This window comes from Equus przewalskii, chromosome 12 (genome assembly GCF_037783145.1).
Source record: "Equus przewalskii isolate Varuska chromosome 12, EquPr2, whole genome shotgun sequence".
In the NCBI taxonomy this organism is placed as follows: Eukaryota; Metazoa; Chordata; class Mammalia; order Perissodactyla; family Equidae; genus Equus; species Equus przewalskii.
The window spans coordinates 36,648,305-36,663,717 of record NC_091842.1 but is presented as its reverse complement, the minus strand read 5'-3'; the positions used below and the strand labels follow the sequence as shown (position 1 = coordinate 36,663,717).

The following is a 15,413-nucleotide window of genomic DNA, read 5'->3' as shown; positions in this document are numbered from 1 at the left end:
TCACCCTTGACTTCTACAGCTTTCCAAACTCTACATCCTCCTTTGGATTTGAGATCCATCTCTCTCAAATCTGTCAATTCCTCTCCAAATCCACTCTCAAAAACAAAGTTGAGGCCACCATGATTGCTCATCTAGATTTCACCCAGAGCTTTCAAAGAATTTGACCTGTTTTCTAGTTCTTGTTCCTTTTTAGGGTGACTATACGTCCTGGGTTGCCTGGAACAGTCCCAGTTGAGCTGTTGTCCTGGTGTAATTATGGATAACACTTCCATCCCTCTCAATAAAATTTTGGGTTGGAAAATCAATTATGATCACTCAACATTCCATTCACTCTTTTGGGCCAGAATGACATTCCAAAAGCTTAATTAATGCTACTCTTACTCTTTATTTTGTCACCATGCTTATCACCTTCATTAGACTTACCCACAATCGATAATTATCTACCTGTTTAGGTTACTTACCTGTTTACTTGTTCACGTTCTTTTTCTCCTGTCTTCCCACTCCCTTTATATGTAATCCACCTAGGGCTGGGACAATGCCTATCTTGTTCATTGCTCTGCTCTCTAGTGCCTATATCATAGCAGGAACTATATAAATGTTTGAAAATATTAGATTAATATTACTATTTGTTGTTAATACAGTGAAAGAAAGCACTATGTACACCAACAGCACAATTTGAGAAAATGATAACCTATATCCCAGATAGCTACCGTAGGGCTAGATATCCGAATGAATCAGGGGAGCCTCTGCTTTCAGCCATGGAACAAAGATTTTGTCTATAAACAACTTTAAAACTGGGTAAAATACATGAGACACAATTTTCAGGTATTGGGCACCAGGAAGCATAGACTCATGATCCTTAAGAGTATAGAGACATGTGAGATGAAGCACTTGACCCAGCTCTATGCCTGGGGAATACGTCTCAACAATAGGTGCAGGGAAGTGGAGCCCAGGTGGAGCAGAAGGCTTGCTGAGCTAAAGAGGCAGAGAGCAGGAGTTGGGGATGAGAAGGTGGCTGGAATTTGTGGGGCGGAGTACTGGAGAGGACAGAGCTATGTAGGAGGCAGAAGTCTCCATGCCCTGGTTTCTTGGCAAAGGCCAGGCCATGTGCATGTAGGGCCAGGCTCTGTGAGTCCCAGCAAAGTGGAATAGCCATAGTACTGAGGTCTGGATGGAGATATGGTATGCTGTGGTCATTCAGTCAAGACTCTAGAAGGATCACACTTTAAGGATAAGGAGCATGTCTTAGAGCAGGAGTCAGCAAACTGTGCCTGGCAGACCTGATCTAGTGTGTGGACTGTTTTTTGTATAGCCTGTGATCTAAGGATAGGTTTACATGCTTTTAAAGGATTAAAAATGACAAGAATATGTGACTGAGACCATATGGCACCTTCAAAGCCTAAATTTTTACTATCTGGCACATTTTTTAAAATGTTAAACAATTCCTGCCCTGTTTTAAGGGCCATGCCTTAGGACTATGAACAAATACAAAGTAGGCTTGCCCTAACCAAGCATGAAAATGAGGCTGATGGGGTCAAGAGACAATGCACATTGTTTAAGTACTTCTGGAACAAAACAACTATTGTTTAAAGGAAGAAACATAATTCAGACCCCCTATAAAGTGTCAGTTAAAATGCCCAACATAACAATAAAAAAAATACTAGATATGTGTAGAAGAGAAAAATTTGATGATAATCTAGGCCAGGGCTTAGCAAACTGCAGCCTGTGGGACAGCCACTTGCCTTTGTACATAAAGTTTCATTGGAATACAGCTATTCCCATTTGTTTGCCTATTGCCTATGGCTACTTTCGTGCTGCAATGGCAGAGTTGTGTAGTGTCAACAGACACCAGATAGCCCACAAAGACAAAAATATTTATTTTCTGACCCTTTAAGAAAAGGTTTGCTGCCTACTGATTAGGAGAAAATGAAAAGTCAATAAAAAGAGACTACAAAGTGACTCAAATGTTGGAATTAGTACATAAGCTATTTTTAAAATAATTATAAACATTGAAGGCTTTAAAGTAAAAGATGTACACAATGATGTTATAGATGGGAAATCTCAGGAATGAAATGAAAACTATAAACAAGAACCAAATTGAAATTCTAGAACTGAGATGTATCGTATCTGAAATATAAACAGCAGATTAGAAAATGCTAAAATAGGGGCCGGCCCAGTAGCGCAGTGATTAAGTTTGCATATTCTGCTTCTCGGCAGCCCGGGGTTTGCCAGTTCAGATCCTGGGTGCGGACATGGCACCGCATGGCACGCCATGGTTTGGTAGGTGTCCTGCATATAAAGTAGAGGAAGATGGGCATGGATGTTAGCTTAGGGCCAGGCTTCCTCAGCAAAAATAAAAGAGGAAGATTGACAGTAGTTAGCTCAGGGCTAATCTTCCTCAAAAAAAAAAAAAAAAAAAAAAAGAAAGAAAATGCTAAAATAAAGAAATCCATAAACTTAAATATAGACTAGAATAGTAGGACCAAGGAACAGAAACAAGAAAAAATATTGAAAAAGAATTGAACAAGGCCTCAGTGATCTGTGAGAAATATCAAGCATTTGAAGACATGTAACTGGAGTTTCAAGTGGAGAGGAGAGGCAGAAAATGGGACATAAAAGTACTTGAAGAATTAATGGCCAAAAGTTCTCCAAATTTGGTGAAAATATCAACCTATACATCCTGAGAGTACAGGAGGAAAAAAACAGTCTAAATACAAAGAAAAACTATACTTAGGGATGTTATAAAGAAATGGCTCAAAATCAAATGGACACAAGTACATCTGCTTTTCGAAAGAAGATCTATATTTGTCTGTTGTGCAACATTTCCTCTTTACAAATTGAATATAGATGACTAAGACCCCTAAAGCCATCCCCCAGTGAAACACTGTGCAAACTTCTGGGATTGGAAATGCTGAGAGCAGGGAGAGGTAGAAAGAGAACTCATTGATAGCAGCATCCAAGGGAAGTGAAAGAGAGAGAATTAAAGAAAAGAGATAAAAGATGCAAAGGAACTCACCAAAGTGAAGGGGGAGCATGTGGCAAACTCTATGGTAGTCAAGATGTAGTTCCAACATTATTGGAAGTATATCACTAATGGAGCTGAAGCTTTGGGGTTGATCTCACTACAGATAGTCTTGTTCTGGGGTATAAGGGCATATATAGGGAGTAATTGGGATTGGCTAAATAGCGGGAACAATTGTAATATAACTTCTCTCCTGGACACACCGACTGTAAAAGTGCTTCGTTGCTTGGTGATGACCAAAGTTTTCAAATGCTGACAGTTGTTAGTTTGAGTGAATAGTTTTTTATGGAGCACTGAACGTTGAGAACTCTAGAAGAGCGTTGTGAAATGGAAACCTTTTGGCTTTGTTGCTTTGGGACAATTTTTTAGCACACATGATTGAATAACAAATATTTGCCTGTATTTAAAAATCTGGACATTTCACACACATATCCAGGTTTCTGGCTTCTCTTTAAAAGACCAAAAATTTAAAGAATAAATAAATAAAAATCTGGGAAGTTTTGGGCTTGCATTCCTATGTGAAAACAATTTGTTGAGCCCGAATAACTGGTGCTTTATTTAGATGGCATATATACTATAGTTTCCCATTGCTATTTGTCTTCACATTCATGCTGGATTTTTTTCCTCTGTAGAGAGTTAAGTGGAAAAGAAAAAAATCACCTTTACCCAAATCTTTTCTAAAAATGGAAAAAATAAAAGATAGACCAAGAAGAGTCACATGATCCATAAAAAAAATAAATAAGATATACAAAATTTCCTTGTGGAAATGTAGAATATTTTCTAATGTTTAACATGCAAAAAGTGTGTCATATTCTCTTCTGGCTTCACTCAAATGCATCAAAGATGCGATCCCCTGCAAATATTTGAAATTCTTCAATGCTCCCAGTAGAAGTAACAACACAGAGAAAGTGTGAATACTTCTCAATGCTGCCTTCTCATTGCCAACCAAGATACTCACTTGTAACAGTTTATATCATATAATGGACTCATTACTTTAAATTCCCATTCCAGATCATGGTTGATATGCCCACTCATATACTTCTTGTGAGTCCTGGGCATAATGACAGTTTCTTGTACAGCTTAAGTAGTGTCACCTCTCTTGGGACCAGAGAACAGGCTGCTGGTTGTTGTCTTAGTTAAACACTTACTTTCTAACAATTTTCTAACATTGCATTTCTAGAACAGCTCGGAAGAGTGTCCTGTTAGTGGGTGTGGGTAGGAAGGGTGGGCAAGACATCAGTCTGATTTCTTGGCACAGGGCCATTTAGTGGCTAAGACCCCAGAGGTTTTCCTTATGCAGACTTCAGATGCACCTCTAATTTTCTGCCCAGAAACCTCTTCAATGCCTGTGGAGTTTTAGCTCGGGGGAATTCTCCCTATGAGCAAGCAGCTTCCCAGCGGCACTCATGGCACTCCAATCAGGCTAGTCATCGTTTAGACAATCCATGAGGGGAAATCTTGGCATTGGAGGGCAAAGTACCATCAGCTCAATAGCTTTAAAATATATCGGTGATCGCCATGTTTAACTGACCAAAGTAAATGCTATTTTGCGATGAGTTTTACATGATGACTTTTCTTGAGAAAGCCAAAATGAGAATTTTAGGTTCATGGAGGCGGCAAAGCCAGTGCATTTATTGGCATCAAGGGTGCAAAGTCTCAGAGATTAACTAATGTGTGAATAACTGTGCCGTTTGTAACATCATAAACACGGACTAATGGGGAGCTGGTGCAGTGGAAGGCGAGCATTTGCAACCTGTCATCATATTAGTACAAGGATCAAATTTGCTACTGAGTTCCTCAGCAAATATTCAGTATCATGTTTGTGTCTTCTTGTTATAATTTGTACTGTATTAGTAACATCTTACCATATTAGTGACGTTAAAATGTTTTTAAAATTACGTCTCTTGGGTGGATGGAAATGGAACGTTCTGAGGTTGTGCCAGTATTAGTCATATTAAACTTGCCCTGTTAGCCGCTTTCCCTTGAACTGATACTTAAATGAGGTTTTAATATAAACAAAATGTACTTTTGAAATGTGCTTCCAGCTACAACCAATTGCTCCGAGTCCATTAGCTACTTTGCATCCCCTTTAAGAAACTTGAGATTGTGTTTTTATGGAAGAGCCAAAGTAGTTGCTCAACTCATTAAGTCAAGTAGTGAGAAAGTGAATACAAGGGCTGGGGTGTTTCCTGAGTTCCTGAGTCCCCTGCGTGCAGCATTACCACCACCTCTGCTAAGAGAGGCAAGCATCTTTTGAGATTTTCCTGCCTGCACCTTCTGTACCACTGTGCCCCTTCCCCTGGACTCATGCAGGAGGTGGATAACTGCTCTTCTTGCTTTCACATCGTCACGCTCTTTGGATTTTAGCAGTTACAGTTTTCTGGTAGAAAAGGGGAAAAGGGGGGAAGGAGCACTCAATTGTCAAAGCACTTCATGTCCTCTACACAAGGTTTTATGGTATCAGTGGAGCCAGTTTAGCAATCACTTTAGGAAACAACTTAATCCAGGTATGGTTTGGCGTTGTGAAATGGCGTTTTCTCTTGTTTATAACCAACCACATGGACATTCTTATTATGGAGCTTCAGAACCCCATAGAGAGCCATTGTGTTAGCTTCCTAGGGCCGCCTTAACGAAGTACCAAACCTGGGTGGCTTTAAGCACTTTGTTTAAAACTTGTTTAAGTTTTAAACAACAGATATTTGTTGTCTCACAGTTCTGGAGCTAGAAGTCTGAAGTCAAGGTGTCAACAGGGACATCCTCCCTCTGAGGGTTCTGGGGGAGAATCCTTCCTCGCCTGTCCTGGCTTCTGATAGATGCCCCCAATCTTTGGTGTTCCTTGACTTGTATACATCACTCCGGTCAGATGGCCGTCTTCTCGCTGTGTGTCTTTGCATCGTTTTCCTTCTGTGCGTGCCTGTTTCTGTGTCCAAATTTCTTCTTTTTATAAGGACATCAGTCATGTTGGATTAGGGCCCACCCTACCGACTTCATTTTACCTTGATCACCTCTGTAAAGATCCTATTTTGAAATAAGATCACATTCTGAGATACTGGGCATTAGGATTCCAATGTATCTTTTGAGGGGGATACAATTCAACCATAAGAGTCAGAGTTCTCTATTCTTGTACATTTACACCATATAGTGCCTTAGTCACAGCAGCAAGGGCCCCGCAGTGTAAGTTGCTGCCACCTGGGATGCTTAGCTATCATTGGTCCTTAGGGAAGATGAACATTTCCGGGGACCCTGCCCTCTGTGTTCCAGAGAACTTCGGACCACTTCTTGGGCAGCATCATGGTGGGAGCAAGAGGTAATCAGAATTCTAAATCATAGCATTGTTTACTTTGTTTATAGCAAACAAATGCATCTATTTAGAAAAGAATGAGAAGAAATATGGGGGAAGAGATGGGAGTGGGATCAAAATTTAAAAACAGGAATTTCATCATTTGTTTATCTGCCCAACATGTGTTTCCTAAGGAGCCATAATGTGTCAGATACTGGAAATATAGAAATAAATAAGACAGGATTCTTGTCTTCAAGGAGCTCATAGTCTAGAGGGGCATTATTTTAGTTCTCTTAAATATAAAAAATAAAAATAATGATTATTTTTATTCTAGCATTAATACTAATGCATACAATTTATTGAGTACGTATATTATGCCAGGTGATATGCTCATGGTTTAACTTTTGTTATCTCATTAAGTCTCACCACAGTTCAATAATGTGGGAATTATCTTCCCCCTTTTATCAACTGATGTCCAGTGAGTTTCTCTAAGACACCCAAGATTGTACAGCTATTGGAGGTCAGATGTAGGATCAAAACCAACTTCTCTGATGCCTCTTCCCATCTCTACAGCAACTTCTGTGGCCAGAGGCTGACTGTGTTCATTGGCCAAGCCCAGTTTCACTTGCCCACTCCTGCATGTCTGCCTCAGCCCTGACTGGGTCATGCACACCGAGGGTTGTTCAGAGGAGGTATCCTAAGAGAAGACAAGCATGAGTTCCTAGAAGCAGGATGAGGGTAGATGCTGGGTAGGCACACTTAAAACAACACGCAACCACTTCATATGGAAAGTTCTGCGTGAGCAGAACCATATTTTATACTTGGTACCCCTGCGTCTCCTCAGGTAGCCTAGTGCCAGGCATCTAAGAAGACATTCAACAATTCAAAGTCCTTCCTTGTCAAATTCAGATTGTAAATTCTTGGAGAAGGTAGTGGTGGTGTCATGTCTGTTTCTCTCCCTCTGTAGATAGAAAAGTAAAGTGTCATAGTGACTAAGTACCTCATGAAGCCTTTTGCATTATGATGGAGAGAGAACCAGGAAGATGAGTGAGAAAAGTAAACATTGCCAAGTTTAGGAGGAAGACTTCTGGGCTGCTTGATATGTTCCAACTCTTGATCTCGGCGGTGGTTACACAGGTGTGTGTAGTATGTGAAACTGTGCACTTAAGATTAATGCACTTTATAGAATGATGCTTGGCACAGGCCGGAGGACAGGGGAATGGGGAGTTATTGTTTAATAGGTACAGAGTTTCAGGTTTGCAAGATGAAAATATTATGTAGATGGATGGTGATGTTTACACAACAACATGAATGTACATAATACAGCTGAACTCTACACGTAAAAATGGTTAAAGTGGTAAATTTTATGTTATATACATTTTACCAAAATTTTTTAAAAATTAGCGCACTTTACTGTATCAATGTTATACCTCAATGAAAAAGTGAAAGTGAAGTAGATAATATAAAATGTCCCATTTCCATTTAATTTCGGGAGCCACCAGAAGGGTTACATTGATCTCTGATAATTTCATGCAGAGTGGACAAGCAATTTCAGAGATCCTGACTGCAACATCTCAGCAGATTGTTGAACACTGGTATAAACAGATGATTTCCCTCCAATGCCGTGCCCATCTTCCGTAGTTTCTTGTGGCGTTCAAGTCCTCGTAATGAGTAACCTGTCTTTATCCTGGCAAAACTGCCTTCACTATGATTTCAATGCCAAAGAAATGACTGTTTGTATTGAACAAACTTAACAGAGCTTTAGTCCCCAGGAGATGTGTATTCTTCTCCTTCATGTTTGTTATAAAGTTTGCACATCACTATCCCTCTGGTTACTTAAGCTCTCTGGCCAATTCGGAGATTCTTCAGTGATTTGTTGTCTCAGTGTCCTCTCATCCTGGTCCATGTTCTCTTGGGGTGCCTACACAACTTGACTTTGTCCAGCTGCATGTCAGCATTTTGGAATTGGCTGCATGCAAACTGCTGGTGTCAGGGTATGTTTTGCATTGCTGGTTAAACTGTGTAGTTCTCCTCTCTCCATTGCCACCTGGTCCAGGCCACCATTGTTTCTTGCCCGGAGAACTGCAACAAACTCCTGACTGGTCTTCTCATTCTCACTTGGCTTCCAGGCTATGGTACTTTTTCAGTGGCCAGGCGACCTTGGAAATAAGTCATTCCCTAGTTGAATTCCCTAGGTGGCTTCTCATTGCTCTTGGAGCAAAACCTAAACCCCACCCTGTGATGATGAAGGCTCGGCATTAAACTGATCCTTGCCTCCCTCTCCAACTTCAGTTCTTGCCAGTGGCTGGCTCCAGCCACACCGGCCTTATTAAGATACAGAACACGGGTATCATTTCCATTCTATTGCTACAGTTTGTGTCCGAAACCTTGGCCAGTGCAACACTGGCTGCTCCTCATGGGGAAACCAAAGGGAGGATGTGCCTGGCTTTAGAGAAATTCATCTCCAAGCCTGGAAAAATAAAAGCACTCACTTATCACTAATTGTGGGGATAGAATTAGCTGCAGTTTTTATGTGGAGGGCAATGTTTATGAGCTTATTAATTAATTTGTTCATTGATTCAATATATATTGAGCACTTTACCACACCCAGGTTCTGTATCTCAAGCGAGGAGATGGGTAATTAAGTGATGGTTTTATTGTTGTTATGTCATAATAATTATGTATTTTAAATATTTCATAATAAACAATTAAAAAAATCATACCAATGAACTTGGTCTCCTTAACGCAGATTATTTTGAGCAATACCTTCCTGGAGAATCTAGGAATAAGACTGTCCTTATTGATTAACCAAGATATGTCTAACCATCTCCTTGTCAAGGTTCATCTTTTTGGTGACTTAATATTCCTTGAAGGTACTAGACTTTGGGATAATGTAGTGGGAATTGCTGGAATTTCCACTGAAGAGGAAGAGTCTGCTTTTGCCCATGTGGCCGGAGAGATCAGAGTTGGACATGAGCAACCATGTGGTTTTAAGGGGAAGAAAAAGTGATCAGGTTCTGCTCATCTTATCTGGTTAATAGTGATGGTGGCCACACGTCTCTACAGGACGCTGAAGATCTACTCTGGGGTTATCCATTTGTGTTCCAATGCTCTGTGGACTATCTTAGTGGAACATTGACCTTATAGTAGGATATTGTAACTACTGCAAAGTTGAACACTTCCGGCTCAGAATGGATCTACCTATTTGGGACTTTCATTACTGCAGAAAATAGTGCCAAACAAGGGCATTGTAAAATCATATTAAATAAAGGTTCCAGTACTGTTTAAGTTGGGTTTCTCAAGTCATTTATCACCTTCAGTTTAGTGTTTAGTAATGTGGCTTTTTAATGAAGACTTTCTTTCATAAAGTTGAAAGTCCAATCCTGATTGTCCTTTATCATCTAATACTTCACAGTGGTATTCGATTTCTGTAGCAGATTAGAAAACACTTAAACAGATAGGTCACCCATAGCTTAATCAGTGTTGCTTCTAAGCTATTGCTTTGCAATTGACTGATTTTGGTTTCGAGCTGATTATTGATAATTGGATTGATTATTTAAAAATAAATTGTGTTTGAGCATGAGAACAAGGAGCTTTAAATATATCCACTGTGAAAGCAGCTTCTGCCCTACCAGCCAGGTTGCAAATGGGGGAAAAAGTGGTTTTGACTTGAATATTTGAGTATGTTTACTTCGTTATTAAAATGATTTAAAATGGAAGTTTTGGGGGTGGAAGTAAATAGAAAATGTCAGTCTGCTCATTTCAAGGAATAAGTTTTGAGGAATTGATTGAATAATCAATTTGGTTATGAGCAGAATTTCAACCATAGAAATAATTTACTGACACCCCCCTAGAGGGGGCAGCCTGCTGAATGTTCCATTCTGTCTATTTAACCTCTGGACTTTAGAGTAGAAGAATTGTAGCACCTCCAGAACTTGATTTATGGGAAACAGCTGTCTCCTGCTTGTGTCATGGTGATAAAATGTTTTACCATCTTGGGTGAATCTCATTCCTTGTAGAGGGGTCACGTGCTCAAGCAGCTGGGAGAATGAATGGGCGCAAGAAGAGAAGAGGGAGAGAAAGTAAATCAGGCGAGTCCGTTATGCTAACAAAAGCTGAAGATTAAATGTTAAAACAAAAAAAAAAACCAACAAAAAAATCCAAGAAATACTAGATATCAATTCCTCAATCTGTGATAAGCTACCTAGTCTAGACTGTGTATCCACCTCTCCATGGAGCAGATATATTTCTTTGTTAGGTTTTTTGGAGCTTGTACGATAAATCAGTTCATTAACTCAGACATGCAATAAATAACATTTCATTATTTATTTTCAGTCAACTTAATTTTGAATCTAGTTTCCTATCCCACCCATCAGGCAAAACATTCTCTTTCAGCTGTCTTACTGCCTTCCCTTTTCACAGGCATGTGCAAAGGTCCGGGAGGTACCAATTTCAATACCAGGGATGCATTGGGGACAGGTCATGGACCATCAGTTGAGAGTGGTAACATCTCCTTTCTGATACCCATGGTTTCTCTTGGCTTGGTAGCTCAGTTGCTTCTCTATCATCCTTAGAAATGATGGGTCTGTAGTGAAATTGGGAGATCTGGCACTTAGAATCCAGCCTGCCTCAGGGCACTGTGCAACCATCTTCTTAGGACCCAGAGATGTCTGCCCCACTTGCAGTCTTCAGAGCCCCTTACCCCCATCCGGATGCCTGTCAAAGGCATTCTCACTCTCCCAGTCACTTTTCAGGTCACCTGTTCTAATCTCTCCTGTGGGTTTCTGATCCAAAGGTCATTAACTCCAATACCTACAACACTTAGGCAAGTGAATGAATGACATCCACCTGGTATAATGCAAGCACCATACATGGGGACTATAGTGAACAGGAGAGCATAATTCAAATATAAAGATATTCAGATACAATGAAATAAAACACAACACTATGCTGGTCAAATAGACCACCAATACATGTTACCTGACTTAGGCTTTAGCTAAAGGAAAGAAAAAAACGTTAATTTCAGATTATGTCTTTGTATTGCTATGAAAGGGAGTTGGGGGATTGTGAAGGTGGAGGGAAGAAGGGAAAAATATGGAAAGAGAAAGCATTCATATTTGAACAACTTATCTTGCTGTGCACACCTTGAAGGGGAAAAAGGAAGTGTGAATTTGCATGAATCTAGTAACCCCTCCCTTAAAAAGACCCATTGTTTCCTTTAGTTGATTGTAGCAGAATCACTTGTATGAAATAGAGCTCCACACAATGAGTACCTGACCTCAGTGACCATGTGAGAAGCCAGGGGATTTTGGAGGCGATGATACATTTCCACAAGTTAGAATTCAAAGACCAGAGCCCAACTGGTCACCAGAGCTTACTTGTCCTAAGTGAAATGAGGTTACTCCCCAATGTAGGATAGACAGGTGCCCTGCAATGCTCATTGTGGAAAATAAGCATCGAGTGGATATAACATATGCACATACCATGATATATTCTCTCTCTCTCTCTCTCAAATCTGTGTACATCTCTATCAAACCTATATATCTATCTATGTATTTACTATGTGTCTATCTATGTATCTATGCACATATGCATGTATATATTATGTATGTATGTGTGTATCTATCTATCTATCTACATTTTCTACCAGTGTACCAATATCTTAATTCAGATGACTAAAGAGACATTTATGAAGTTAAATACCTACAAAGGCCAGGCCCATAAGGCAAATTCATGAATCCACTTGCCAAGTAATGTCTCATCTCCAGGGCAATGGGGAGTGGCAGAGACTGGAGAATTCATTATTAGCTCATTGTCATCCTTGTGGAAATGTCACTCCCTCTTACACCGCTGGACCATTCAATATTTCTGGAAAAAAGTATTCTAGGTTTTCATTAGAAATCTCCTGGTTTTTAAATGTTGGCAAATAAATTACATTAAAAAGGTATTTTGACCCAACGAAATGCATCTTCAGGCTATTTGCTGCCCACCAATTTGAAACATCTGCATCACACATTCACCATCCCTGTATTCCAAGTACCTACACGGAAACCGACGCAGAGCAGGTGTTCAGTAGAATATCTCTGGAATCAATGAATGAACACGTGCATGTAAATATTTAAAGATATTTTCCCCCCAAGTTTGGCTATAAGGAAAAGCACATTTTGTCCTCTGCACAAATCTAGAAGTAGTGGAGATTATGCATAGAGGTGATCTCCATCATCAAAAATAATAAGGAAGATGGATTCCCTGTTTTTCTTAACTGTAATGACAAAGTGTGTCCAGGACTTCTCCCAAGTAGGGTGACCAACCCTTCTTGTTTGCTTGGGGCTGTCCTGGTTTTAGCACTGAAACTCCTGCATCTCAGGAAACCCGCTGGCCTCTGTCAAACCAGAACAGTTGGCTACCGGGCTCCTGATCCTATTTGCTGTGACTCAGGGGCCTCTAAAATGCTGTAAGCAGATAGGTCGGTGTGCATGCATGACTGAGATTTTACCAGTTGGTGGCTGTGTGGTTATTTTGTTGCCACTCAGACGTAACCAGCTCTGAGGATCTCTCTCCATCACTGTTTGTTTAATGGCATGGCTTGGCATTGGTTCTCCCCAAACTGCTTGGCCATTATGCATCTTGATGGAACTATCTATGGGCTATTTTAACAGGTCCCTTGTCACCTGCTCAGGGCTGCAGATGATTCCACAATTTAGCTAATGCATTTTCATTATTTAGGTGACATTTTGCCTTGTGCAGTTTTAGGTAGAAATGTAAATCACTAGGGGTTCAGTCAGGCAGTTTCTCTGTGTCATGTGTAAACATATAACTAATGGTCAAAACTCAGACCTGAGCAAGAGATCATTTTTTTCTCTCTCTCCCCTAATGTACAAGATGTATTTTAATATTAATTCCTCCTTTGTCCATATATCAATAATTGAGCACTGCATCAATTAATATGCTGAGCAAATTGCATTCCCCATCCTCTTGTTCACGACGTATTTCAGTAATGGAGATAATTTTCAAGATAAAGTATACAATTTAAAATGGATTAAAAAGAACAACTAATAAAGGAGAACTGATTCAGGGGAGTAAAAAAATTTGGATAATTTCAGCAAGTCTTAGCTGTGCATCCAACCCTGTGGATTTTTGTAGGGAGAGCCTGTCGAAATGATCAAGTTTTATGCACACTACAAAATTGCCCAGGTCTGCAATTGCAAAGGATGAGGGAGAAAGCAGAAGAAACACATGCACACTCACACACATACACACACACACACACACACATCTGGTCTCCTAACGAAGGCATGTGTATAATCTCCATCCGTAGGTTAGGAAGGCGAAACATTTGTGCTAGCAAGTCATTTTGAGGCTTTCCATTTGCTGAGTTTAGTTGGTGGGGTTTGGTTTTGTTTTTGATTTGCTGAATTGGCACAGAAGCCTCAATGGCCCATCCCCCTTCCCTTCTTACTTCCCGGTACACACCCGGGCTGAGAGCCCTGCACGGGAAACGGCTGCCCCTGCACAGCGATGGGCAAGCAGCAGCCGCAGCGCAGGCAGCAGGCAGCCTCTGAGCCCGCAATGACACGGCGGAGTCGGTAGATGGCTGTAGACAAGTGTGCTGAGCCGTGTGGTATAAAGAGCAATGAGTCTGGGGAGGCCTTGACCGACTGGATGCTGCTTTTCTCTGAAGTACATTTAAAGAGATAAAGGGGAAGCCGGTTGCTGCACATGTTCCTTTCTCTGCGGCTGGAGCTTGACTTTGAGTTTTTAAAAACATTTCTCAGATGCTGGCCTCCCAGAGTTAGATGCGCTTGCCTCAAGAGGAGCGGCCGCCTTCCTGTAAATTCCACCAGTGGGGACTTCCGTGAACCTCCCTCCAGCCATCAGGAAACGGTGTAGCGCCCGCCTGTTTATGGTTACACCATCGCTGTTATTATTAATACTACCAGTGTCCACGGGGTTTGTTTCTGCCACTGTTGCTGGCTGCCTAAAGTGTCTGGATTTGCTCATTAAGCAGCCACACCAAGAATTTGTTACCTAAGCAGCCTTGACAGGAAAGAGAGGAAAGGCAAGAGTTAGGAAGGAAAAGAAGAGAGAGAGAGAGAGAGAGAGAGAGAGGCAGCCTGAAGCAAGCCACATCACACACAGTGCCACTGAAGGGATGCTGTCCTCATAAACTCATAAACAAGCACACCAAACCTTGTTGTAAGGAAGCAAGAGGGACTCTAAGGACTTAACAGGAAAAGGCAAGATTTTCTACCCTACTGGTTTCAGTTTTTCTTCCAGATACTCTGGTGAAGTAAGGAGACTTCTGTTGGCTGACAGAGAGCCCTTGGTTTCTCTTTCAAGATGATGATGTATTTGTGGGTAGGTAGTCTGTCTCTCTCTCTCTCTCTTCCTCTCTCTCTCCCTCTCTCTCTTTCTCTCTGATTAATAAATTGACTTCGGGGATAAAGATTGCAGCCCAGAGTAATCGCATTTTGTGTAAGGTGATTATGCTTGTGGCAGGATAATCGCGCACTGCTCCAGTACATGTGCTTGCGTTTCCAGTGGGAGTTAAGCTAGACCTGGTTCATTAGCATTAAGCTGCAATTTTATTTTCAGTTGCAAAAAGGAAACAAACAAACAAAAAAATGTGCGAGGGAATGCACGGCTTTCTTTTTTTCTTTGAAACACTGTGATGGTGAATTCAGAAAAAATAAATAAATAAAAGGTCTGGAAAAGCAGGTTGCAGGCATGAAGCAAATTTCTGCATCACTTGTAGCTGTGCGGGGTTTCGTCTAATTACCAAGAAGGAACCGTTCTGAGTCGTGGTGGCTTTTTTTGTTTGTTGGCTTTGTTTTGTTTTGTTTACTCTCACAAGTGACTACTTATTTGTCATTTTCGGGCTGAGTGTGGTAGACGCGAGTAGCGTGTTTTATTTGCCTTAACCAGGTGTGTGTTGTGTGCGTGTATTTTACAAGATCGCTCTTGCAAAAGGTGGATTTCTGTGCACTTGTTGTGGCTTACTGATAAATATCGTGTAGTTATTGGCTGGTTTGTTTTTTCCAGGAGATGGCATTAAAATAAAAACGTTGAAGTGGGAACCTGTCGTTATGAATTATATTTAACTGTTGAAAA

The 15,413-nt window shown here is 40.7% G+C and overlaps 1 protein-coding gene across 30 annotated transcripts in view; it reads left to right on the top strand.

The window, feature by feature from the left end:
• RBFOX1 (RNA binding fox-1 homolog 1) overlaps window positions 1-15,413 on the top strand; it is a 1,988,870-nt gene that overhangs the window by 1,432,159 nt on the left and 541,298 nt on the right. Inside the window, exon 1 of one of the 30 annotated variants that reach the window (XM_070566868.1) lies at window positions 13,955-14,660. The exons of 25 other annotated variants lie outside the window; for them this stretch is intronic. In XM_070566868.1, coding sequence (XP_070422969.1) covers window positions 14,643-14,660 — 18 coding nt within the window. In that variant the 5' untranslated portion in view covers window positions 13,955-14,642. Of the gene's footprint in view, window positions 1-13,954; window positions 14,661-15,413 lie in introns of those variants that run through there. 4 more of the 30 variants (XM_070566841.1, XM_070566859.1, XM_070566872.1 and 1 more) reach the window with 4 other exon arrangements.